The 23,970-nt window shown below is 47.5% G+C and overlaps 1 protein-coding gene and 1 pseudogene across 1 annotated transcript in view; both read right to left on the bottom strand.

The window, feature by feature from the left end:
• CDH26 (cadherin 26) overlaps window positions 1-23,970 on the bottom strand; it is a 41,497-nt gene extending 17,527 nt beyond the window's left edge. Inside the window, exons 1-9 of the mRNA XM_015066466.3 lie at window positions 23,544-23,970; window positions 17,726-17,782; window positions 16,107-16,211; window positions 14,249-14,410; window positions 7,776-7,923; window positions 5,612-5,778; window positions 5,049-5,177; window positions 2,688-2,873; window positions 1,189-1,457 (exon numbers count right to left, since the gene is read on the bottom strand). Coding sequence (XP_014921952.1) covers window positions 1,189-1,457; window positions 2,688-2,873; window positions 5,049-5,177; window positions 5,612-5,778; window positions 7,776-7,923; window positions 14,249-14,410; window positions 16,107-16,211; window positions 17,726-17,782; window positions 23,544-23,609 — 1,289 coding nt within the window. The 5' untranslated portion in view covers window positions 23,610-23,970. The remainder of the gene's footprint in view (window positions 1-1,188; window positions 1,458-2,687; window positions 2,874-5,048; window positions 5,178-5,611; window positions 5,779-7,775; window positions 7,924-14,248; window positions 14,411-16,106; window positions 16,212-17,725; window positions 17,783-23,543) is intronic.
• On the bottom strand, window positions 9,852-9,965 carry LOC113595805 (uncharacterized; annotated as a pseudogene).

The raw sequence follows: 23,970 nt of genomic DNA on the forward strand, positions 1-23,970 counted from the left end.
AGGGATTCTGGCAACTTTATTTGTAAAAGCAAAACACTGAGCAACTCAAGTGCACACCCACAGATGAACGGATGAGCACAGTGTCATCTATGCAGACAAGGGAATATTACTCGGCCTTGAAAAGGAAGGAAGGTCTGCAACACGCTACCAGATGGACGCACCTGGAGGACAGTATGGTCAGCGACATAAGCTGCCGGAAGACAAACACTGTATGATTCCACTTCTGTGAGGTTCCTAGAACAGTCAAACCCGTAGAGATGGAAAGTAGCGTGCTGGTCGCCAGTGTCTGGGAGACGGGCAGAGAGAGGGGGAGGGAGGTTCTTGTTTCATGGGGACAGAGTCTCAGTTTTATAAGATCAACACGTTCTGGGGATGGACAGCGGGGACAGTTGCACAACAGTGTGAATGTATTTAATGTCACTGAACTTAAAAATGGTTAAAATGGGGGACACCTAGGTGGCTCAGTCGGTTAAGCATCGAACTCCCCTGATTTTGGCTCAGGTCATGAGCTCACAGTTCATGAGTTTGAGCCCCAAGTCATACTTATGCTGACAGCGTGGAGCCTGCTTAGGAATCCCTCTCTCTCTCCCTCTCTCTCAAAAATAAATACATAAACTTTAAAAAGAAAAAAAGAGGCCTCCTGGGTGGCTCAGTTGGTTAAGGTTCTGACTCTTGGTTTCAGCTCAAGTCACGATCTCACAATTTATGGGATTGAGCCCTGCATGGGGCTCCGAGCTGCTTGGAATTCTCTCTCCCTCTCTCTCTGCCCCTCCCCACCTCTCTCTCTCTCTCTTTCTCTCTCAATAAATAAATAATAACCGAACAAAAAAAAATGGTTAAAATGGTAAACTTTGTGTTAGATATATTTTACCACAATTTAAAAAAAAAAACCCTTCTGTTGCCAGTTTACAACCTTTAGTAAAAAGGGAGATCGAAATGCACAACAAATTATTTTAATACAAGAAAACCCATATAAAAGCGATGTATGCTAAGTGCAAAGGAAAATGAGCAGGTGAACCCCACCTGGGGAGGGGGGCGCAGAGAAAGCTATGGAAGGAAGGTGGCATTGAACCCGGGCCAGTGGGCCTCCAGGTGTCTTGAGTCGACCTCACCAGCTGCCCAACGGCAGCGCCCTCGGTGTGACTAATTCTGTTTAAACGACCACTCTTCCCAGCCCTCTCTTCTCACCTTATCCGGCCGGCGGCTCTGTCCGGATCTGTAGCGTTAAATATTCCCAATTGAATTCCAGGCCCGGCGCCATCGACTTCACTGACGACAAAGCTCCTGGGGTGAAAGGCCGGGGGGTCGTTGACGTCGGTCACCTGCACACTCACAGTGGCGCTCGCCACTGCCTTCCTGGGCTCCCGGAGCCGGCCCCCCTCACAGGAGAAGAGGGCCTCCTCGTTCTCCACCGTGATGACAAGGCGCCACACGGGGTGAGTTTCATAATCCAAGGGCTGCAAGTCCCAGAGAGAGGATCCCATTAGCACCTGCTGCTGCTTCTCTGGCCGGAGAAAGTTCCATGCCCACTATCACGCACACCCTGAGCGTGTGGCTTTTGCGCTTCATTTATTATTTATACTGCCTCTGGTAGTGATCAAAAGACAGTTGCCAGCTCATTTTCAAGTCATTTATGGAGTTGTTTTTTTTTTTGTTTCCTCCCCCTCTCCTGGTTGAAAAGAGCCACCATCCATCAGAGGGGAATGAAAAATGCAACAAAAACCATAACCTAATGAAACATTAATGTGGCGACTCTGCTATAAAAAGGGGGGGGCGGAGCTTAAGGAAATACAGATACTAATGATCGCTGTTACTCAGGGCACTCGCTGCCTTAAAAGGATTGAAAAGCCATGAGTATTTGAAATATTCAATCCCAGGCATCTGAGATAGAGTCCCCCAGAGCCCTGCTATTCACAGCGTGGGAGGGTCCCAAGGGCATCACCCGGGAGCTTGTGCCTCCGATAGACAGAAGCTCAGGCCCCCCACCCCCCAGACCTACCGACTCAGGGCTGTCTGTGAACCTGACCCCCAGGCTGACTCACCTGCCCGGACCCAGAGGCACTGGTCACTCCAGGCTCCAGGTGAGAGTAAGACTAAAAGCAATAAAGTCAGACTGCCTCAGTCGGAACCCCTACTCCAGCTGTGAGACTTTGTGAAACAACCCGACCTCTCTGGGCTTTGGTTTCCTCATCAGTCAAATGAGAAGATAATATACTTTCCTGCAGGGCCAGCTCCTCATTAGGCACAGCAGCAAAGTGCCAGGGGCCCACGATACTTTCAGGGGTCCGTGCAAATATTCTAATGTCTTTTCAACTCAGAAGAAAAAAAAAAAAACAGACTCCCAGGATTAGAGAAAATGTTTTAAATATTTTTAGCATATCAGAAAAAAAAAAGTTTTAGGGCCCATATAGATCTATTAAATTTTGTCTCAAACAATAAGAAAATTAAATGTTGAAGTGCTTAACACCGTCTCAAAAAACTAACTTGTAGTATTGATAATATTTTGGTGAGAGGAGCCACGAAGTCCAAAGGGCCGAGGGCCCACGGCAGCAGGGGGTCATGACACAGCCTGCCATCCTCACTTGGACACACGACATGCCACACCTCATGTGCTCGGCACACGGCAGGCATCTCGCTTTCGGGACTCCCGCGGCCACTGGTAGGTGCACATCCCCTGATGGCTTTACCTTGATAACATTTAAAATCCCTTCATTGGTCTCGGGGTCAGTCAGAATGTCAAAACGTCCTTCTTCGTCGCCTTGCGATATGTTAAACTTTACCCTCCAAGCTGAGGTAAATGGTAAGTCAGCATCTTGGACCAGGAGACGCAACACGCCCCAGTTGGCGCGGCCTTCAGAAATCTGAATCTCATACTGGGAGCGGCCATCGTCATTTCCGTGTCACGGAGACAAAAGCAAGAAAAAGAAAGCAAGGAAAGAAATGCACAACAACGACATGGATATTAAAGATTCTTAGGAAAATAGTGCATTGAGTTTGATTTAACATGGGTATTTATTTCTCTTGCTATTGAACTTAATCTCAAGTGATTTGAAACTCTGCCTGACCCAGCACACCCAGGTCCTTCTTCTGTCCCTTTCCCCGGTGACTTGTGTCTACAGCTGAATGGCTTTTTATTTATTTATTTATTTATTTATTTATTTATTTATTTATTTTTGAGAGAGAGAGAGAGAGAGAGAGAGACAGAGACAGAGTGCTGGTGGGGAGGGGCACAGAGAGAGGGAGACACAGAATCCAAAGCGGGCTCCAGGCTCCAAGTCAGCACAGAGCCCGAAGCAGGGCTTGAACCCACCAACGGTGAGATCATGATCTGAGCCAAAGTCGGACGCTCAACCGACTGAACCACCCAGACGCCCTGACAGCTGAATGACTTTGAAAGTACTCTTAAATCCAACTCAATGCACTATTTTTCTAAGAATATTTAAAATAGTAATACACATCCTAGTTTGTGCTGCTAAAAAAAAAAAAAAAAAAAAAAAAAAGTGCTAGCTCTTCTCCTAAGATGGAACTCTTACGGTTACTTAGATTAAGGCAATCATTTTTCTAACACATGTAGATCTCGAACTTGTTAGTCAATACTCAGGTGACAAGATAATTTCTCTTTGACAAGTATATCGAAACTGGGTGCATTTTCCCCACCCTTACTTCAGAGCAGAGCTTTTTACTAAACCAGAGAAAGATTTTGAAATAAGGTTGAAACATAGTATTTTTTTTCAGTTATTCTATACTGTTTGCTGAGGTGTTTTCATCTGAAAACATTTCAGCTTTGGTCTATTCTATTTCCTTTCAAAGATTTTATTTTTAAGTAATCTCTACACCCAACATGGGGCTTGAATGTACAACCCCAAGATCAAGAGTCTTACGTTCTACTGACTGAGCAGGCCGGGCTCCTCTTGTCTAGACAATTAAAAAAAAATTTTTTTTAATAATGCTTTCTCAAATAATTGTTTGTAGCATTTATTTATTCAACAAAGGTTATGATGTGTCAGATTCTATCTTAGGTGCTGTGAACAGGATTGGCAAAACTCCATCCCCAGGGAGCTGATGATTAAGAGTATGTGTGTGTGTGTGGGTGTGGGTGTGGGTGGGTGTGTTGGGTTGGGGGGTGGGAGGGAGGGGTGCTGGGTTGGGGATCTCGCTAGGTCTTCCAGAAAGTTCTCACTGAGAGGGGTCAGGAGAAAGAAGTAAAGTGGATATTTTTCTCAGAAAAAATCATATAGAAGAGCACAAAATACAAAATAGGGGACAGCTCCTGAGTGTTTTTAGCAATCTTGCAGATCTCAAATGGCGTGGCATTTCCAAATGGTCTGGAACAGTGGGTTCCAGTGCTTTCTTCAAGCATGGGGATGTGTAGCATGTGAAATCCCATGTCAGTCTATAAATCAGATGAGCTGAGAAAGGCAAAGCCAGAACCCACCTGCTCATCTTCCCTATTCTAGAGCTCTGGATGTTGGTTAAACGCTCAGGTCTAGATTCTCACGAACTTGCCCCCACTGCCCGGGGAATATTGGGCAATGTCTGCAGACATGTTTGGGTGTCACAATTGGGAGGTCCATTGGCATCTAGTGGGTAGAGGTCGGAGATGCTACTAAGCATTGGGCAGTGCACTGGGCGGACTCCCCTGACCCTACAACAACGAATTTGCCATCCCACGTCAACAGTGTGGAATTGAGAAATCTCGTGGACAGTGAGCACGGATTCTCTATCTTCTCTGTGCCTCGGTGTCCTCATCTGTCAAATGGGAATCGAGTGCTAGTCCCAGCAATTGAAAATGAAAGCATGCCTGTAAAAGTTCTGAGCACAGGATCTAGCCCAAAATAGTAAAAAAATAAAAAATAAAAGTAAGCTCCCCAGTCTATTATTGAGGGATTCTGTATCAGCATGGCTGGCGTCTTCTTTCTAGTTTAAGTTATTTTGGAGAATGACATGTGTCTTTGGGGGTATGGCCAATCCCCTCCGCAACACTGAGCCTAGCACTTGAGGCTGTTTCTGTACGGACTGGGCATTCGGGGCCAGCCTGGGTGCCTTACGTTCTCCTGGGTAAACGTGGGCATGTGGTTGTTGCCTTCTTCCACGTTGATGTGAACCGTGGCCGTGGATGACAGTGGTGGTTCTCCAAAATCCCTCGCACTGACTAGCAGTGTAAACCGAGGAGCCGTCTGTGTGGGGAGGAAATGAACAGTCAAGCCCTTCAAATGCAGCAAAGGGAAATATTAAAAAAACAATCCACTATCGGGGCCTTTGGGTGGCTCAGTCGGTGAAGCATCCGACTTCGGCTCAGGTCATGATCTCACGGTTCGTGAGTTCAAGCTCCACGTCGAGCTCTGTGCTGACCGCTTGGAGCCTGGAGCCTGCTTCCAATTCTGTGTCTCCCTCTCTCTTTGCCCTTCCCCTGCTCACACTCTGTCTCTCTCTGTCTCTCAAAAATAAATAAATGTAAAAAAAAAATTAGAAAAAAAAAATAATCCATTCTAACGATCTCAATAGCAAGCCTAGCCACAGAGGGTTTTCTGCTGCAAACATAAATCCTAAGTCTGGGGCTCAGAGATAGAGAACACATTTCATTTTTTTAAAATAATAAAATCCACATAACCTCATAATCTAAGCATCCTGAGAGTTGTATTTCTCCACTGATACGGTCGATATGGAAGCCACTTTCTTTCAGTATTGGCGTTTGAGAAATAAGGAAATAAAGGACTTCAGAATTTGGAGTATTTTCTTGATCCAAATCAACTGTTAACATCCGGAAAATAGGTTGACCTGGAAAGAATTGTTTTAACGGTTATTGTTGACCAAAGGCAGCCTATCTACCCAGTAGAATGACGATCCTTTTGCTAAATGGCATTGAGGCATACACTGGAATGGATTAAATATTTATAAAATCAAACTACAGACATACTATAAAAAATAAAGAGGAGGGGCGCTTGGGTGGCGCAGTCGGTTAAGCGTCCGGCTTCAGCCAGGTCACGATCTCGCGGTCCGTGAGTTCGAGCCCCGCGTCGGGCTCTGGGCTGATGGCTTGGAGCCTGGAGCCTGTTTCTGATTCTGTGTCTCCCTCTCTCTCTGCCCCTCGCCCGTTCATGCTCTGTCTCTCTCTGTCCCAAAAATTAATAAAAAATGTTGAAAAAAAAATTAAAAAAAAAAAAATAAAGAGGAATATTTAAATAGTCATAAGAACTTTCTCATCACGATTGCAAGCGCAGGAGACAGGAAGGCCTGAATTGATAGATCAGACAGGTTTTTAAATGTGTGGCAAAAACAAAAAAAAAAAACTGCGGACAAAACTTAGAAATGATAAGCCAGGAAAACATATATAGGGCAGACATAAACATTCTTCATATAGAATAAGAAGGTTAAAATCAAGGAGAAAAACGACAGGCACGCCAACAGGAAGTAGACAAAAGGGAGGAACACGTGGACAGGAAACCTATCGACACAAGCAAGCACTCAGTAATCAAAGACGGACAGCAGCCAGGCCCCCTGGAATGTGCTGGGAGGTGACTGGAGCAGAATACTTAAATGTTGTGTGCCGTGGTTCTCTGCATTTATGCCAAGTAAACGACGCTTGAATGGGTTGCAGATTTAGCTCAAAAACATTCACGGAAGCATATTTTGTGAACATAACATGAAGTGGGGACAAAACATACATGTCTAACAATAGGAGGTTAGTTACTGTAAAAACACATCCATGAAATAAAGTATTACACAATAGGATGCTGTAGGAGAACACTGTTAGTTTACAAACAGCAGAATTGCACTTTTAGAAGAGAAAATTCATAAATCTACCCACGTAAAAAAAATACACCCGTACATTTGTAAATATTTAATATACACCCATTTACATTTTGCACTATGATAAAGATGAAAAATGTATGTATATATACATATATGCATTTGTGCTTATATATAAAAATCCGGGAATATATACACATAGGTAAACATAACATACAGTGTGTTTACATGCACACATATATAAAATGCAAAGAAAAATACTGAAAAGAATATAAACTAAAACATTAATGATACTTATCTCTAATTAGAAGTATTAAATATGCTTTCTATTTCAGTCTTAATTTCTTGGAATTTTCTGAGTTCTCTAAAGACTATTTTGTGCAGTAAATCATGCTTTTCTGTTATTAAAATAGATGCACACTCTAGTATGAGTGGTTTGGAGTTAAAGACTCACAGAATCTGTAGCTCAGAAACTTTGGATGGCATCTCATTGTCATTTTACAGGCGAGAAAATACAGAGACTATCCGGGAGCCCACCGTTCAGCTCGGCATTCTCCCTCGTTGCATTTGGCTTATTTTATTTTATTTTTAATTTTTTTAACGTTTATTTATTTTTGAGACAGAGAGAGAGAGCATGAGCAGGGGAGGGTCAGAGAGAGAGGGAAACACAGAATCCGAAGCAGGCTCCAGGCTGTCAGCACAGAGCCCGACGCGAGGCTCGAACTCATGGACCGCGAGATCGTGACCTGAGCCGAAGTCGGCCGCTCAACTGACTGAGCCACCCAGCCGCCCCTGGCTTATTTTAGACTGGTCCTTACCTATCGGCTTTTCCGACAGACACGATTTCCATATCATTTTTATTGCCAATACGAAATGAGGCTTACAAACCTCCAAGCATTTCGCTGGAATCCAGGGCCTGCAACCTTCAGGATGTGAACAGTAACCCGTCTCCCTGAGGATCAAGCACCCCCTCAGAATCAAAACCTTTATGGAGCAGAGCAGAGAGGACGCCCCACTGCACACACCTGCAGCGTGGTTCTCCTTCACGCTGATGTTAAATTCCTTCTGAGGGAACTGGGGTGCGTGATCGTTCACATCACCGATCCTAATGTTGAAAATCAGGGAACTGTCCATGACTCTTCCTGATAGGCGATCCAGAACATCAAAGTAAACCTAGAAAGCAGAGAACTGTATTAACCTTGCAGGATCATTTTCTGGATGCTGCTGCTCAAATCACTGTTCGCGTGCTCGTATGTTTTGCCTCCATTCCTGAACTTGCCGGGAAGTTTCCGAGGGTAGGGATCATGTCGCTGTCCTTCGCCATGTGACCCCAGGGACCGAGCACAGGGCTGGCACAAAGATTGTGGGACAAACCCATGCACTGACCGGAAAAGTACACCATGAGTTACAATTAGGTTCTAATCTCAGTCTCTCTACCCGGGTAGTCGTGGCCAGATTGCATAGAAGCCTCGGCCGTGTCAGCACGGTCATGAAAAATACATACGCTAACCAGTATTGCTGAAACGTCGCGGAGAGCAGACACTTAAAAGTTTTGGGGAAAAGGAACGTTGAAAGTAATTGGCACCGCTGTTGACCTGCGGTGGGTTCTCAAAAGGCTACTGCTGTTACTTTCGTGCTTGAATAAGGAGGGTGCATCACCCCAAACAGGCAGCAGGAAGTCTTTGCTTTCAAAAGATCTCGGATTGATACTTTAGGCTTCTCTCCCTTTGCTTTCTTAAGAACCTTGGAAATTAAACTCAAACAGAAAGAAGGAAATGATAAAGATATATCAATAAAGTTCAAAATAGCAAAACAGAGCCAAGAGAACCAAAAGCTGGTTTGTGCCCCATGTAAATTTTGGCACAGCTTGTTGATATGTATGAAAAGTTCTGCTAGTCTTTTGATCAGTCTTATGCAGAGTTTACAGATACATTTGGAAAGAATTATCCCCTTAATACTCCATCTTTCAATCCATAAACTCAGTCTATCTTTTCATTCAGTTAGACCTCCCTTGATTTCCTTCATCAGTGTTTTATAGTTTTGAGGAAACATATACTGCACAGATTTTAGATGAATACCTAAGCACTTCGTCTGTTTTGGTGATATTATAAATGATATGGTTTTTAAAATATTGATTTCCAACTATTCATCGTCGGGATACAGAAATAGAATTGATTTTTATATATTAACTTTATTTCCTGGGACCTTGCTAAAATCGAATTTCAAAGGTTAAAAACAGGCAACGTTTTGAACAGACCCGTTTTCTCCAGAGAAGACGTACAGGTGGCAAAGAATTCTTCATTCCTTTGGTGGTTTCTTACAAAACTAAACATCCTCTTACTGTGCAAACCAGCAATCATGTTCCTTGGCATTTATGCAAAAGAGTTGAAAATTTATGACCACCCCAAAACCTGCACACAGATGTCTGTAGCAGCTTAATCATAGTCCTCAAACATCGAAGCAACCAAGATGCCCTTCACTAGGTGATTGGATAAACAGACTGTGGTCCCTGCAGACAATGGAATATTACTCAGCACTAAAAAAGCATGGAGTATGGAGGAATCTTCGGTGGCCGTTGCTAAGTGAGAGGAGCCAATCTGAACAGGCTCTCCACTGTGTAATCCCAACTATACGACGTTCTGGAAAAGGCAGAGTATGGAGATCGCAAAAGGATCAGAGGTTGCCGAGGGCTCAGGAAGGAGGGATGGATGGATGTGGGGAGCACTGGGGAATTTTAGGGCAGTGAAAATACTCCGTACGATACTGTAACGGTGGATACGTGTCACCACACATTTCTCCAAACCCACAGAAGGTGCAACACCGAAAGTGAGGCCTAACGTGAACTAGAGGCTTCGTTGATAACAACGTATCATATTGGCTCATCCCCTGTCGTAAACTCAGCACCCATGCACCACGTTAATAAGAGAGGAAGCTGGGTGGGGTGGGGAGGGCATGAAGGGCAGACAGGCGCTCTGTACTTCCCACTCTACTTTTCTGTAAACCTGAAACCGCTCTAAAAAAAAAAGGTCTACTAATTTTAAAAAGCCCCTACGTATAAAATAAAAAGTGGGCAACCATATATATTATGTATTTATATGTTCCTAAATATGGAACGCTTCACAAATATGCGTGCTATCCTCCATCCTCACACAGGGGCCACGCTAACCTTCTCTGCGTCGTTCCAATTTTAGCCTGTGTGCTGCGAAAGTGAGCACCATATATAGATAGATATAGCTATAGGTATAGATACAGATACAGATAGATATAAAAATATATATAACATATATCTATCATATATGTATATATTTTAAACTAAGTCTAATGAGACTTGCTGCTGCATCTCTGTTGCTCTAGGATAAACAGTGATTTGATCTGTTGAAAGCTGATCGATTGTGGGGGAAGAATCAGCGGTGAGAGAGAAGTTCAGAGTCCCAGGAAAAGGAGTGGGAAGGGGGACATTGCCCGGAGGACCTCTCAAGGCGGACGACCGTCTGCTATGGGAACATTGGTTTCTCAAGGGTTGGCCGGTTGTAGGTGCGGAGCCCGGCTCGGGGACGCTGAGCAAGCACGGGGTTTATTCTGGAAGCAGCAGCTTCAGGGAGGCCCGGGGCTGAGCTCTTACACAGATCACCTCCTTTCTATCTCAGAGAAGCCCTAGAGGGAGGCATCCCCAGCGCTCCACTCTGCAACGCCAAGAGGTTCTGCGGCTGTCCACTCTCAGCTCGGCCCAGGTTCATTCCAAGAAGGTGTAGACTAGACTACACCACCAGCCAGGTCTTCACCACTCCCCTGCATGGCTCCCCCAGGGCCCAGAGCAGGCAGCTTCACCATACAGGGGTCTCAGCACTTTGACAGCATCGGGCAATGATCTCTCCACCCCTTTCCCGGAGCCCACGAGGTCTCCGAGGCACATACCTCCCTGGGCGTCTTTTCTGCAGACACGTTGCTTCCTCATCGGCATCCACCATGGTGGCCCTGCCAGGTGTCCTGCAAAGTGGCCTGGACGTGGGCTCTGCTGCTTAGCTGTCTCCTCTCCCCTACAAGACTACTGAACCAGTCCGCCCCGGGGAATCCAACATACATTTTTAAATTTTTGAGCAAGCAAATTGGCTTTCTCACACACCATTTCCACATGCTCTTCCATAATTTATGACTGTGCTGGCTGCCGAATCATGCGGACTTCCGGCTCCGAAACGGCGCCACCTGTAACCCTTCCACTTAAAACTAAGAACCGCGTGTTTGTTTTACGCTTATTATTTTATGTTCCATGTATCATCCTAAAAGCGACTTCTGAGACAGTAAGTTCTGTAAGATGCCCGAGAGGCAAAATAACTGTTTATTCTTTGACAAGATGCTAAGAGTTTCTGGCGCCTCAGAGCTGCAATGGAGAGAGGAAGCGTCATGGATAGTTTCTGCACTTGGGAAGGGTTTTCAGCCTTTTGTTATGGCCTTAAGATTTAGATCTTGGATGACACACCATAGAGCAGTGACGTGACGGAGGGGTCCATGGCTGTTTAAATGGCACGTGCAAGATGCGTACTCTAGTCACTGGTGAGCACGCGGAAATACCTTAAACGCCGAACACACAAGACAAAATCACTTACGTGCAGGGGCTCTAAATAGGCAAAGATGGGTGCGTGGAGATCAAGACCCACAAATGACAATTTCAAGGAAATAAAAGAATGATTTTCTTGAGTGTATCTGCAGCCTATGGGATTGTGCATATTTTGATATAAACGGATGAGATTCTTATATAGAGAAAATCTGGTTTTTCCCCCCTTTCCAGCTGTGTCTTAAATCTTCCAGCAATTCTCAGCCGCAGTTACTGCCCTCTTGTAGGTTTACGGAATTAACACGAAGATAGCCCCTCAACCTCCCCTCAGCTCCCAGTCACAGGTTTTTAAATGCTCTGGCTGGTTCCAGTGACCCCTCGCTGCCCCCCAAGAACACAGCAGCGCTGCCGGGAATGGGGCTTTGCCACCTCCTCAGGCTGACTGCGTGCCTAACACGCCCCAGCTTTGGGGACAGCCAAGACCCAGAAGTAGGTGGTGGACCTGGAAGGCCCGGCTTGTGTGGTGTTTCAGTGACACTTGTTTGTCCCACTCTGCGGCTGGGAACGCTTCTCATTGGCCTGTCTTGTGGCTCCCTAATGAGTAGGTTAACCCCTGCGTGCCAGTCTCCTACATCCGCTGCAACAACTTACCCCAAACCGGGCGCCTTACGACAAAGTGTGTTCTCTCGCCCTTCTGGAGACCAGAACCACACCCGGGGGCAGCAGGCATGGCTCCCTCCATGGGAGGCTCTTAGGGAAATTCTGTCCCGGGTCTCTCCCCCAGCTTCAGGTGGCTGCCGCCAATCTCAGTGTCCTTGGCCTGCAGGTGCATCACCCCAGGCTCTGTCTCCTGCTTCTCCCCTGTGTCCTTCTTGGTGTCCAAATTCCCCTCCCCTTATAAGGAGGCCAGTCACTGGATCAGGACACGCCCTGATCCAGTATGGCCTCGTCTTAACTTGATGACATCTGCAAAGACCCTATATCCAAATAAGGTCATATTCACAGATACCACGGGGAGGACACGAACCCCTCTCTTTGGAAGACACAGCTCAACCCACAACACCCTCGAAGCAGAGACTACATGCCACTGTGCTCATTCATTCATCCAACATAGTTAAATGAAAACCTACAATGTGCAGAGCCCGACTCCTGACCCAGGGGGTAGTGGCACTGGAAAGGACACTCCCTCCTCTTAGAATGTGCATCCAGTGGGGAGAATGGCCACCCACAGAGAACCAAACACGTGTCAGGTATGCACTTCAGGCGATGAAAAGTATCAAGGAGACCGTGAACCAAGGGCGTGAGACAGGGAGCCACGGGGTGGGGGCACGCCTCCAAATCCCCACCCTGAGTCTTCCCTCATGCAAGTTCACAGTCAAATGAGGGGCCAGCTAGCAGGGGATCACAGGACTCAGTGTGAAAGGACGGCTGTGATAGTGCATTGGGGGATCGGGCGGAGCGCGGGCTGGGTCTCCATCTGGCTGGGCAGGTCCAAGCACAGGGCCCAGAAATCCTGATAGAGCAGGACCCAGGGGGACACCGCTCAGGTCCCCACGTCTTCCCCATTTGCTCGAATTGTTCCCTGGGATCTCCCTGTGACGTGCCAAACTATTCCATCTGGGCCTCACGTGTCAGGAAACACTCTTACGGATTTGGCTTCGGCATCATCTGCTGCCGGCACGAAGTCCCACGTTAAACCTTGTGAAACCCAACCCTCGATAGGTCAGTAAAGACGTTAAAGGCAAACAACAGCAACCAAATCACAACAGCAAGACCAAGAACACAGCACTAAATGTTTTGTTTCCTCCCTGCACGGAGTCACGCCCACTATTTGTGGGAGCCGCCCCACCCCCCGCCCCCACCGGGCTCAGCGGGTAGAAGCCATGGACCAAGCTTCCCTCTCCTGGGAGCTTCTTGGAGACACAGAGTCTATGCTCCACGCTGACTTGCGGAAACAAAATCTGCATTTTCCCAAGATCCCTCGGTGACCTGTTTGCTCATTCCAGATTTAACGGTGCTGCCCCACGGTCCCCCTATGACCACTCTATATTGCTTCTTTTTAACAGACACTGCACGTTCCCTAGATGGGGCAAGGATTTCTATGAATAGTGAAGACCCGGAAAGTCTTCTGTGCAGGACTTTTGGAGTTTGGGGAGAATTTCTGCCTGTTTAAAAATTAGAGACTCAAAGCCTATCAATGAGTTAAGGGCAAATATTCTATTATGTATATAAATTGTTCGAGATCATTGGAGACAAGGTATTTAAATTATGTCTTTCGATGTTCTTTCCCACCCTGAAGGAGTTAATGTGCAGATAAGCTCAGTGTCCAGCAGAAGTCACAACATAACAAAGGCGAAAATGTCCTACTATCCCCGCGAGGTGAGGCTGGTAAAGTAACACACACCATGTGGTTTGGGCATTTTACTTTACAATTTCCTTTCCTGGCTTAGAGCCCGGATTTCAGATTCATAGTAGACCATGGTGTTGGGGTTATGAGATCATACGAAACATGCGGGCTCACGATGAGAAACTGTCACCAGGTATACAACTGTTCATCCATCAGTCGTTAGATAACTGTGGACTCTGCCTGGAGCTCCTGCCCACATATTTCAACAGTGTCTCATCAAAAATCAGATTAGCCCACTTTGTAAACATCCTATAGCCCTATCTCCAAGTGCTTTCGGATATCCTGATCGTGCTGGGAATCCAGTCATTGGAAGGAAGATCCGTAGCAGCTCCCATGAATCCTCTGAGTCCAGAACTTTAAAAGAACATTACAAAGACAGCCTCTCTGCCCACGCATACTTTTAAAGCTCACCGTGGTGTATAATATACGGTCTCCCAGGACGTGACGTGTGGACAGCTTCACTAATGCCTAGCTGATACAATATTCCCACAGCAGCTTCACAATAAACCCAAGCTTAAAATATATCAAGTTTTAGGTACCGTGAAAGATGGCGTTGTCTCTCGATCCACGGGGCGGTGAACGTACACTTGTCCGTTCTTGTGATCTTCTATAGAGAACAGCCCAATCTCTGGATACTCATCCACACCGGGACCACGGATCAAATACATTAATGACGTGTTCTGAGACATATCATTGAACAGCTGAAAAGGCCAAAAAAAAAAAAAGGTGGGGGGGGAGAAAAGAAAATGAGAATAAATCACAAGGCGCATTGAATATCAAGGCTAAGATGCCAGGCGCGTTGGGGCCCAGAAGCCTCGGGTCCAGCCTGTCCCACGCTAGGGGCCCAAGCAGGTGCATCGCAGCCTGGGTTCTGAGGCAAGCACCCGACTGAACAACACACATGTCCCTCCCCAGGGAAAGAACCCTAGAACGGTACCCCCTTCACAGGGCACGGGCCCCCAATCTTTCAGGATTTACACGCCCTGCCCCAGGGAGGGGGCTGTGCCTTACTGTTGAACCAGAAAGGCAACTTGCAGAACAATATACGTATGGCAATCCCATTTGTCAATACAGACTCACATTAGTGAGGCTATGGAGAAGAATCTGGAAGCATACGTAACGATGTGTTAACATTGATGATCCCTTCAGGGAGAGAGGAGAAATACTCATAAACCTAACATTTCGAAAGGCCATAGAGTGAGCCAGGTCACTATACGCCTCACTTGCCCTGGCCTATTTAATCTTTAAAACAACCCCATAATGGAGGTGCCATCGTGGCCTGTACTGGGCAGACAGGGAGCAGCGAGTGTATCTAACTCCTATACTAGGGATACGGTACCTCGGGAATAGGAGCCCACTGTGTTCCCCTGACTCTTATGAGGATACAGTTTTAACCACTGAGCCCTGAAAACTTTCTGTATGTTTTTTTTTATATATATAGCATCTACTATCTTTATGAACACTGCAAAAAATACAAATTGTTTTCATTTGTTTCTCGAGAAACCATAGGATGTCAGAGCTGTAGGGACTTAGTGACTCAGTGCATAATGCACAGGTGCATCAGGTCAGGACTGTCACGGGAGGGAATGACACGGGCCAGGCGGAAACGTTCCGGCATTGCGACACCGTCAGGTGACCGCTTTGGCGCGTGGGCTGGCGCTAGTCCTCAGAGTGCGGGAGGCAGCAGGGAGCAGTGGGGACTGTGGGTAACACGAGCCCCACCTCGTTGTTGCTCCGTGTGGTCAGATTTTCCAATTTTCAAAACACCTCTAAAATTACACAATTTCTAATACAATCTTCCTATTTTTTCCCATTGTTTTTATTATGGTAAAATACACATAACATACAATTCACAGTCTTAATCACCTCGGAGTGTGCACGCCGGCGGTACTTAGCGTTCCCAGTTGGGAGGCCGCCACCACCATCTGTGTCCACAGTGCTTTTCATGTGACCAGACTGACACCCTGTCCCCATTAGACAGCCAGTCTCTATGAACCTCCTCCCGCCAGCCCTGGCTGCCACCTTTTCACTTTCTATTTATTTATTTTCTAATCTCCCTTTGGTCCCCACTTCCCACCTCCCGTAACCACAATCCCCTTATTTTTAAAGAATACTTTTTTTTTTTTTTTTTTTTTTTTTTACCAAAGACTTTGCCTGGGCCGAATACAGCAGGCCTGTGGGCTGGAATTAACCAACCCGCTGCCAGATGTGACCGACGTTCTCAGCACCCACTCACGTGAAGGGACTCGCCCGAAGTCGCCCCGTTAGGTAGAGGCACAGTGGGTTCTAGAACCCAGTCCAGTGTTCCTCCCATCACTGACCTGGCCCCCCTAGCACACAGCCTTTCAAGACTTAACCCACCTGCCAATCAGAGAGGATGGTGGGGGCCTTCCTTACCTCACCAACAAGTTTGGGAAAGGGGCCTGGGTCTTCCTCCTCCAGTTCCAGGGTGGTAATAACCCATCTCCTCTTGGATCGCCGTAGGGGCTGGTGGCTCTCTCCCTGAAATTACAATGACGGCAATAACGAGGCGATGGCGAGGTGGCAGGCACTACATTTGCATTATCTCCCTTGTCCTCACAACAGCCTCCGATGCTTAGGAGTCAAAAGTGCCTGTTCTGTTCACAGCTGCAGAGTCATTCCTAGACGGTGGGGCACGGGCCACCCAATGATTTTACATGGATCGTGAGATCGTCTTAAGGGCTATGCAGACATAACATTGAAGACCGTTGCCTACTATGTGCCAACCCCTGTCCCACGGCAGACACGCAAACAGTTGCTGAATGAACGAGAAGGTCATTTCCCCCATTTGTCTTTCTGTCTTTTGGAAATAGTTGATGAACAAACTGAGGGTTGATGGGGGGTGCGGTGGGGGGAAATGGGTGATGGGCACTGAGGAGGGCACTTGTTGGGATGAGCTGGGTGTTGTATATAAGCGATGAATCGTGGGAATCTACCCCCGAAACCAAGAGCACACTGAACACGCTGTATGTTAGCCACCTTGACAATAAATTATATATAACAAAAGGAAAGAGTTGATGAGAACATCTCCATTCGGTGCTGATAGTGTGGATAGAGCTCTGGGCTGGCACTTCGTCTCTTACCCTCCCTTTTAACAAAGACAGGAAGAGAGAGAGACTCAGACTCAGGTATCAGGCTCAGAGACTTGTCAGGCAAAACACCACAGATGGAATTTAACCATCTATTTATTATAAGCGAAGCTGCTTTCTAGCCATATTAATTTTTTTGTCCACAAACATGTAAGCTTTTTAAAAAATTACAGTTGATCTTTGAACAATGTGGGGATTAGGGTGCTGCCCCCTAGGGCAGCCAAAAATCCACATGTAACTATTGACCCCCCCCCAAAACTTCACTACTAACAACCCTACCATTGACCAGAGAAGCCTTACTGATTACATGAACAGTCGATGAACACATATTTTGTATGTTTTGTGTATTATATGCTGTACATAGTAAAGACAATGTCATTAAGGAAATTATAAGAAAGAGAAAATACGTTTACAGTACTGTCCTGTAAAAAAAATCTGCATGTAAATAGACCCATGCACTTTAAACCCATGTTGTTCAAAGGTCAACTGTATTCAATTAGAAAATGAGTTGATCACAAGACAGGAAGGAGATATTCACAAGGTGGCACAAGGTGATTGGGGGGTGTGGCTGCATCCCTGGACCGTCCAAAGCTCACATACCGGAGACTGTTAAGTTCAATATATTTTAATTGCATAAAGAAGAAAATAGCGTGGGTAAAGCTCTGGGCTGGCACTGGATGGCTGATTTCTGATGTTCACAGATTGTGCCTATTCTAGCAGACATAAAAGCACCTTCTGCAATTCTCTGGCAATCCCTGAAGATTCCAAAAGGCCACATGTAGTTACTAATTTATTTTCTGCAAACTGAATATCGACCGGGAACTAAAAACCTTAACATTGCAACGGAGTCCCTGAGTGAAGTGTGGTCTCACGTGGCTTAGGAAGAAAGTGACCTCCGAACCCCACCTTTGTTTGCTGAGCGAGATCATCATTTTCTTGTCGGAAGCTGTTGACGCTGTTGACCTTAAAAATAAAAATGGCATGAATTAGTAGGGGATACACTTATCAGGACCTGCCTGAAGTCACACTAGTCTTCTGGAATGAGAAAAGGAAGAAAAGGAACTTTATTTCATTTTGATAAGTATAATTTCTTTCTCTTGACATCTCAGTTCAGAATTACCACGTTTCCTCTGCAACCGTAGGGGAACCATGCAAAAGGATTTACACAGAGTATCACTGATACTGGGACGTCTAAAACTGTAACTCGGGAGATCACCCTGTCTATTCCGGACGAGCATAGATGTCTTGGTATGTCACACGTAAATACCAAACATTAATTGGAGAGATCCAACTGGGCCTTTTCTCCTGTTCTTTTTTTCTCCCCCGCCCTTTAATTTTAGACTCTATCTTATAATAATCAATAAGATAATAGAACTTGGTACTTTTTGTTTATATAATGATTTACAATTGAGAATTATTTATTTATAACTTACATCTCAACAAACTCTCCCCCCCACCCGCACACACACAAAATAGAAATAAAACCCACACACGTGCAGTGAGGTTGTTGAAATAAGACAGACCCTGTAGAGGATGTCGGGACCAACACTGAACGAGCATGTGTGTGTTGACATGTATGGCCCTAATCCACTCACTGTCACTACCATATACCGTGTCATTGCCTGAACAGAGACAATTTATTTACTCATTCTTCTGGGGATGGTCATTTAGACTTTTTCGGTTGTTTGTTATTACCAAAAACAACAACAAGAAAAAACCAAAAATGCTGCGGTAGTAAACAGCCATGTGCATAGAGGAGTTTTCTCCAGAGTGGCAGTTTTGAAAGTGCGGTACACCGGGGTCCCTGACCCTGTTACAGGAGGTGGGGGAGACGCTGGTCCCTGTCTCACGGAGTCAAAGAATGAATCTCGCGGACAAGAGAGAGTGAGCAAAGCGTTAGAGCTAATTGAGGGAAGGTACAAAGCTCTCAAGAGTGAGAGGGGTTCCGACTGGGGAGCCTCCGAGGACTTTTGTCACTGACCTTCTATTGGGACCTGATCTGAAAGGTCGTGAGGCTCCATGCATGGCACCGGGCCCAGGCAGGTCTGGCATATGTTTATCCTTTTTTTAATTCCAAACCTCACGGCTTCTCCTGCCTCGCCCACTTGCAGCTCCGGTCAGCCTCCCCGAGGGCCCCTGGTCTCTCCCTGCCTAGCGTCAACCCTTCCCCTCCTCATCGCCATCAGAGCCCACAGGGCCACACACTTCCCTAATGACTCTAGGGTATCATTTGCCTGTTTTACTGTATGACGTTTGCACCGATGGGACAAATCACTGGGGCCTCGGCACTGAGGAAGCCAAGGGCACCAGCATCACCCACAGTATCTTCATCGGTACGCGTGTGCAGGAAGAAAAAGGAAGAAGGTAGAAGCCTGTTGCATTTAAGAATGAATTGGTGAGGGGCGTCTGGGTGGCTCGGTCGGTTAAGCGTCCGACTACAGCTCAGGTCATGATCTTGCGGTCCGTGGATTCGAGCCCCATATTGGACTCTGTGCTGACAGCTTGGAGCCTGGAGCCTGCTTCCGATTCTGTGTCTCCCTCTCTCTCTCTCTGCCCTCCCCCCCCCCCCCCCGCTGTGTTCTCTCTCTCTCTTTCTCTCTCTCTCTCTCAAAAACAAATAAACATTAAAAAGAAAAATTAAGAAAGTGTGTGTGTGATCGTTGGAGGTACCAGGTGAACGGGCCACTTTTTTATAGAAGAGCATTTTACTTGAAAGAATGACTGACAAACCGTGTTGTCCAGGATCGGGCCCTCGATGGACAGCTCTTTGATAGTAAACAAGCCAGCCGATCACTTCAAGGAAAACAGTGGATGGTGTCATGTTGCCAATGATAAAACAAACATAGGCTTTGAAGCAAAAATTAGAATTTTGGAAAACTTCTGTCTGCTACAATGGGCTTGACAGCTTCCCGATACTTAGAAGAATTTTCTGATGATGTCAGTAGAGCTATTAATGAATGTGATTTTCTGATTTTGTAGAATGAAATATGTCAACATTTGGAAGATCTGCATAACTCAATGAGCCAAAAGGGTTTCCTAATGATTAATGCATGACCTCCAAAATCATACTCTTGCCAAAAGGCAAGAGAGACATGGTTTTAACGTAACGGAGCAGGGCAAGTTTATTAACATATCTTCAGATTCCACATGAGAAGCAGTTGTTAAAAAATACCACTTTGTCAAGTTTTGGTGTAATGTCAAAGAAGGATATCCGCAATGATCCATTGAAGGCTATTCAAATATTCCTCCCTTTCCATGTGCATACCTGTGCGAGGCCAGAATTTCTTCATTCTTTTAACTAAACAACATTTACAATAGACTGCAGACTCAGAGAGGAGAATCTGGCCGTCTTCTTTTAGGACAAGAGATTTGCAAAAATATAAAACGGTGGGGCGCCTGGGTGGCTCAGTCGGTTCAGCGTCTGACTTCAGCTCAGGTTATGACCTCCCAGTTTGTGAGTTTGAGCCCCGCGTCGGGCTCTGTGCTGACAGCGTGGGGCCTGCTTGGGATTCTCTCTCTCCCTCTCCCTCTCTGCCCCTCCTCTACTCACACTGTCTCTCTCAAAATAAATAAATAAACTTTTTAAAAAAGCATTGAAAAAAGATTTACATAATGCTTGTAGAATGCGGGGGGAGAAAACTTCTTAGAGGCTGCAGTGGCCACCTAATGCTGTGTGGCAGGCAGGCATTTGGCTGCAAGGGCCACGCACAAATCATATGACAGGCAGTGCTGGGCCTGGGGACATGGAACCAGGACTGTTCAAGCTGGCCTGCATGAGTAACTGTGGCGTCACTGGTAGGAAATGATCTGGGTATACAGAGGCTTTGTGTCTGCAGAGGCTACTAAAGAACTAAGAAGCCTGCATGGAGATAATTCCTTCCTGAAAATATTTATTTTTGTTAATGTTTATTTCTTTATTTTGAGAGAGAGAGAGAGAATATGAGCAGGGCAGGGGCAGAGAGAAAGGGAGAGAGACTCCCAAGCAGGCTCTGCATTGTCAGCACAGAGCCGGACATGGGCTCGATCCCACAAACCGTGAGATCATGACCCGAGCCAAAATCGAGAGTCGGACATTTAACTGACTGACCCCCGAGGCGCCCTGAATATATTCCATTTTTCGTTGCGAATTTGCATTCGAGGAGAATTTTTTTTTAATAGAGGTATAATTGGCAAACACCACTGTATTAGCTGCAGGTGTACAACAGAATGATTTGAAATTTGTACGGACTGCAAAATGATCACCACAATGAGTCTCGTTAACATCCGTCACCACACGTAGTTACGGAATTGTTTTCCTTGTTCTGAGAACTTGGAAGATTCACTCCCTCAACAACCTTCAGGTATGCGCTACGGTGTGGGGACTACCCGTGGCGCCATGCTGGACCCTTCTGTGGCTTGGAGCCTTCCCGTTTGGGGCACTTTGCCACGGCAGGCCTAGGAGATTGACACGCTTCCCAAGCGCATCGTCTACACAGAAGCGCAGGTGATCTTTAAAAGTGCAGACTTCACCACGTCACTGGCTTCCCAGCGCTCTGTCCAGCCTGCTCTGTCCCTTTGAGCGCCCAGTTTCAGCCCTGCCACCCTGTCCCTTACCTTCTACAACCCACTGACTGTTCATCTTGAATGAAGGGCTTAGCAAATTAATCGGGCAGACCAGTGATGCTGACAATTTTTGAAAGAAAACTCGGTGTAGAATTTCCCAGATTAAAAACCAGCAACCACGACATGACAGACTTTGCTCACGTCCAATTTCATTCTCTCAGTCCCTCCGTCCTCTGTGATCTGGGGAGCTGGCCACAGTCCAGGCCTGAACACTCCCGAGTCCTTGGGACCAGAAATTACCTAAGAGAAGGGGGCAGGACTCCCCCCCGACGCTTGTCGCTGAGTCTGGAGCAAAGGTGAAAACCTGCCGGAGGCTCGCAACGTCGTCCTCTGCTTTATGCCCCCCAGACAGCGAGGATGTGGGGGTTCACGAGAAAACCGTTGGAGACAGCAATGCTCCAGCAGTGTGCGTACTGACTTTGCATTTGGAGATCAGAGAGGGGCAGCGGGTACCTGTTCTGGAGGTCAGGGATGGTTGTAAGCCAACCCGGGGGGGCGGGGGGACAAGGGGAGGAACGGGAAGGAATTGGGTTACTAATGGCCGATGGCCGATGACTGAGCACCCGATGGGCGGAAAGCTCTTTGCCCCGTTAAGGGTCCAGAATGGAGATTGCTAACCCCCCCCGGTTCCTACCTCAGCACATTCTTTTTGTCTGTCTCGATCCCCTGGAATCAGCAGAAAGCTGCTTCCAACAAACACCGGATTACTACCCACAGTCCAATCGCCGCTGCCCACCCCGACTCAACACGCCCCTGGACGCGAACTAACTTGCTTGGGCTCGGTCAGGAGACGAAAACGCACCTCTGTTTTCTGATGAGACCGGTCAGGGGCAAGGGCAGGGGCAAGGGAAAGACGGAGACAGGGTTTGATGATTAAAACCGGCTATGAACGGGATTCAACAAAGTCTCCTGGAGGTAAAAGGAGTGCTGTTTGATTAAGAACATTCACAACTGGATGTGGCAACGAGGAACCAAGAAAATCCTCCAACTTCCGCGCCCCTGGTGCCAAACATGATGCTCGCGCCAGGAGCCAGCTGCACTGGAGTGGGCACCACACACGGGGTTTCCGTCCACCCCCCCACCCCCCACCTTGTTCACCCGGCCCAGAGCAAGTATCCAGTACATAGCAGCAGAGCGGGCGCTGGATGCGTGTTACCAACCATTTCCCCGTGGCTAGAAAACCAGAGGGACACAGACATGCGGGCACGCCAGCCAAGCCCGTCTCCTCATTCACTCTTGTGACCGCCAGGGCAGGGGAGGGCAACTATTAGCCCCGCTTGCAGGTAAAGAAGACGAGGCTTAAGAAGATCAAGTTAAAGCCGTAAGGGCCAGGCCGCCCCCAGATCAGCTCAGTCCCAACCTCTAGGAGAGGTTCCCAGGCCTCGGGAGTTCTGCAGCAACCTAAAAGGGTCCACCTCGAGCCAAGGTGAGGACCGAGGTCCTCAAGCAACCCCATCCAGAGGTACAGCTGGCCCGCGGCCAGCTCCTAAGGGAAAACTCCGTGGCAGAGTCTCGTGGCAGAAAGCCACGGAGCAGGGGGTAACGACAAGCGTACCCAACGGTGAGTCTCCCAGGGTAAGTGCAAATCCAACAAGGCCCTGTGCTTTCTAACCTTGAGTCCACTGTTTGTATTTCCACTGGTGCTAGGGGGCAAGCGGTGGGGGGCAGGGGGGATTACGCCCTCCCACCCTCCTCGGCTGCTCAGATTGTCCGCAACACACACAGCTGAGATTTTCTCAGCCTTATACGAGGCGTGAGTAGAAGCGCCCTTAGGAAGCTTGGGTCAACACAAATCTAAATAAAACTGCTGTGTACTATTGAAACCAGTTTTAAGATGAAGTCACACCTTAGCCCATCTCCACCACTGCCCCGAACAGGTTGTGACCCTAAGCCAACCCCTCCCTTGCACACATTCGGGAGCCCTGCTGCCAACGGCCCCCTACGGGTGCGCAGACCCCGGGCTCCCCCGACACCTGCCCTCCTCGCAGGGCTTGGCCAGAGAGCTCTCCTCGGCCCCTCTCCCAGCCTGTCACCGCAGCAGGGGCACGGCCAACTTGAGCCGTGCCTTCAGTCCCACTGCGCATGGATCCCGGCCCGGGTTCCCAGCACCTGCCCAGCTCACCTGCAGCAGCAGAACCAGCAGCAGCCCTGGAAGAAGGGGCAGCGAGGGGCGGGTCCCGGAGCCCATGTCCGAGTGGGGGTGCACGCAGGCGACCGCAGGTCCCCCCCCGAGCCTCTGATCCCCGAGCACTTCCTCCTCAGCCTGGTCCTCCGACCGCTCTGGGGGCACTTTGTCCCAGAAACCCTCATCTCCTCTCGCTCCTCCTCTATTTATCACGGCGAGCGGCTGGGCTGAGCCTTAAGCTTTAACCTCATGATGACAATCCAGTTCCCAGGAAGGGAGTGGAGGGGAATAAAACTGCCCTGCCTCACACACATAGTTGCCTGCTGGGTCACGGGCACAGAAGCCCCGCTGGGGCCCGACCCCGGGGGATTAGATCAGCTTGAGGAACATGACACCGGCACCTGTGGTTGGTTTGTTTGACTTT

This window comes from Acinonyx jubatus, chromosome A3 (genome assembly GCF_027475565.1).
Source record: "Acinonyx jubatus isolate Ajub_Pintada_27869175 chromosome A3, VMU_Ajub_asm_v1.0, whole genome shotgun sequence".
Lineage (NCBI taxonomy): Eukaryota > Metazoa > Chordata > Mammalia > Carnivora > Felidae > Acinonyx > Acinonyx jubatus.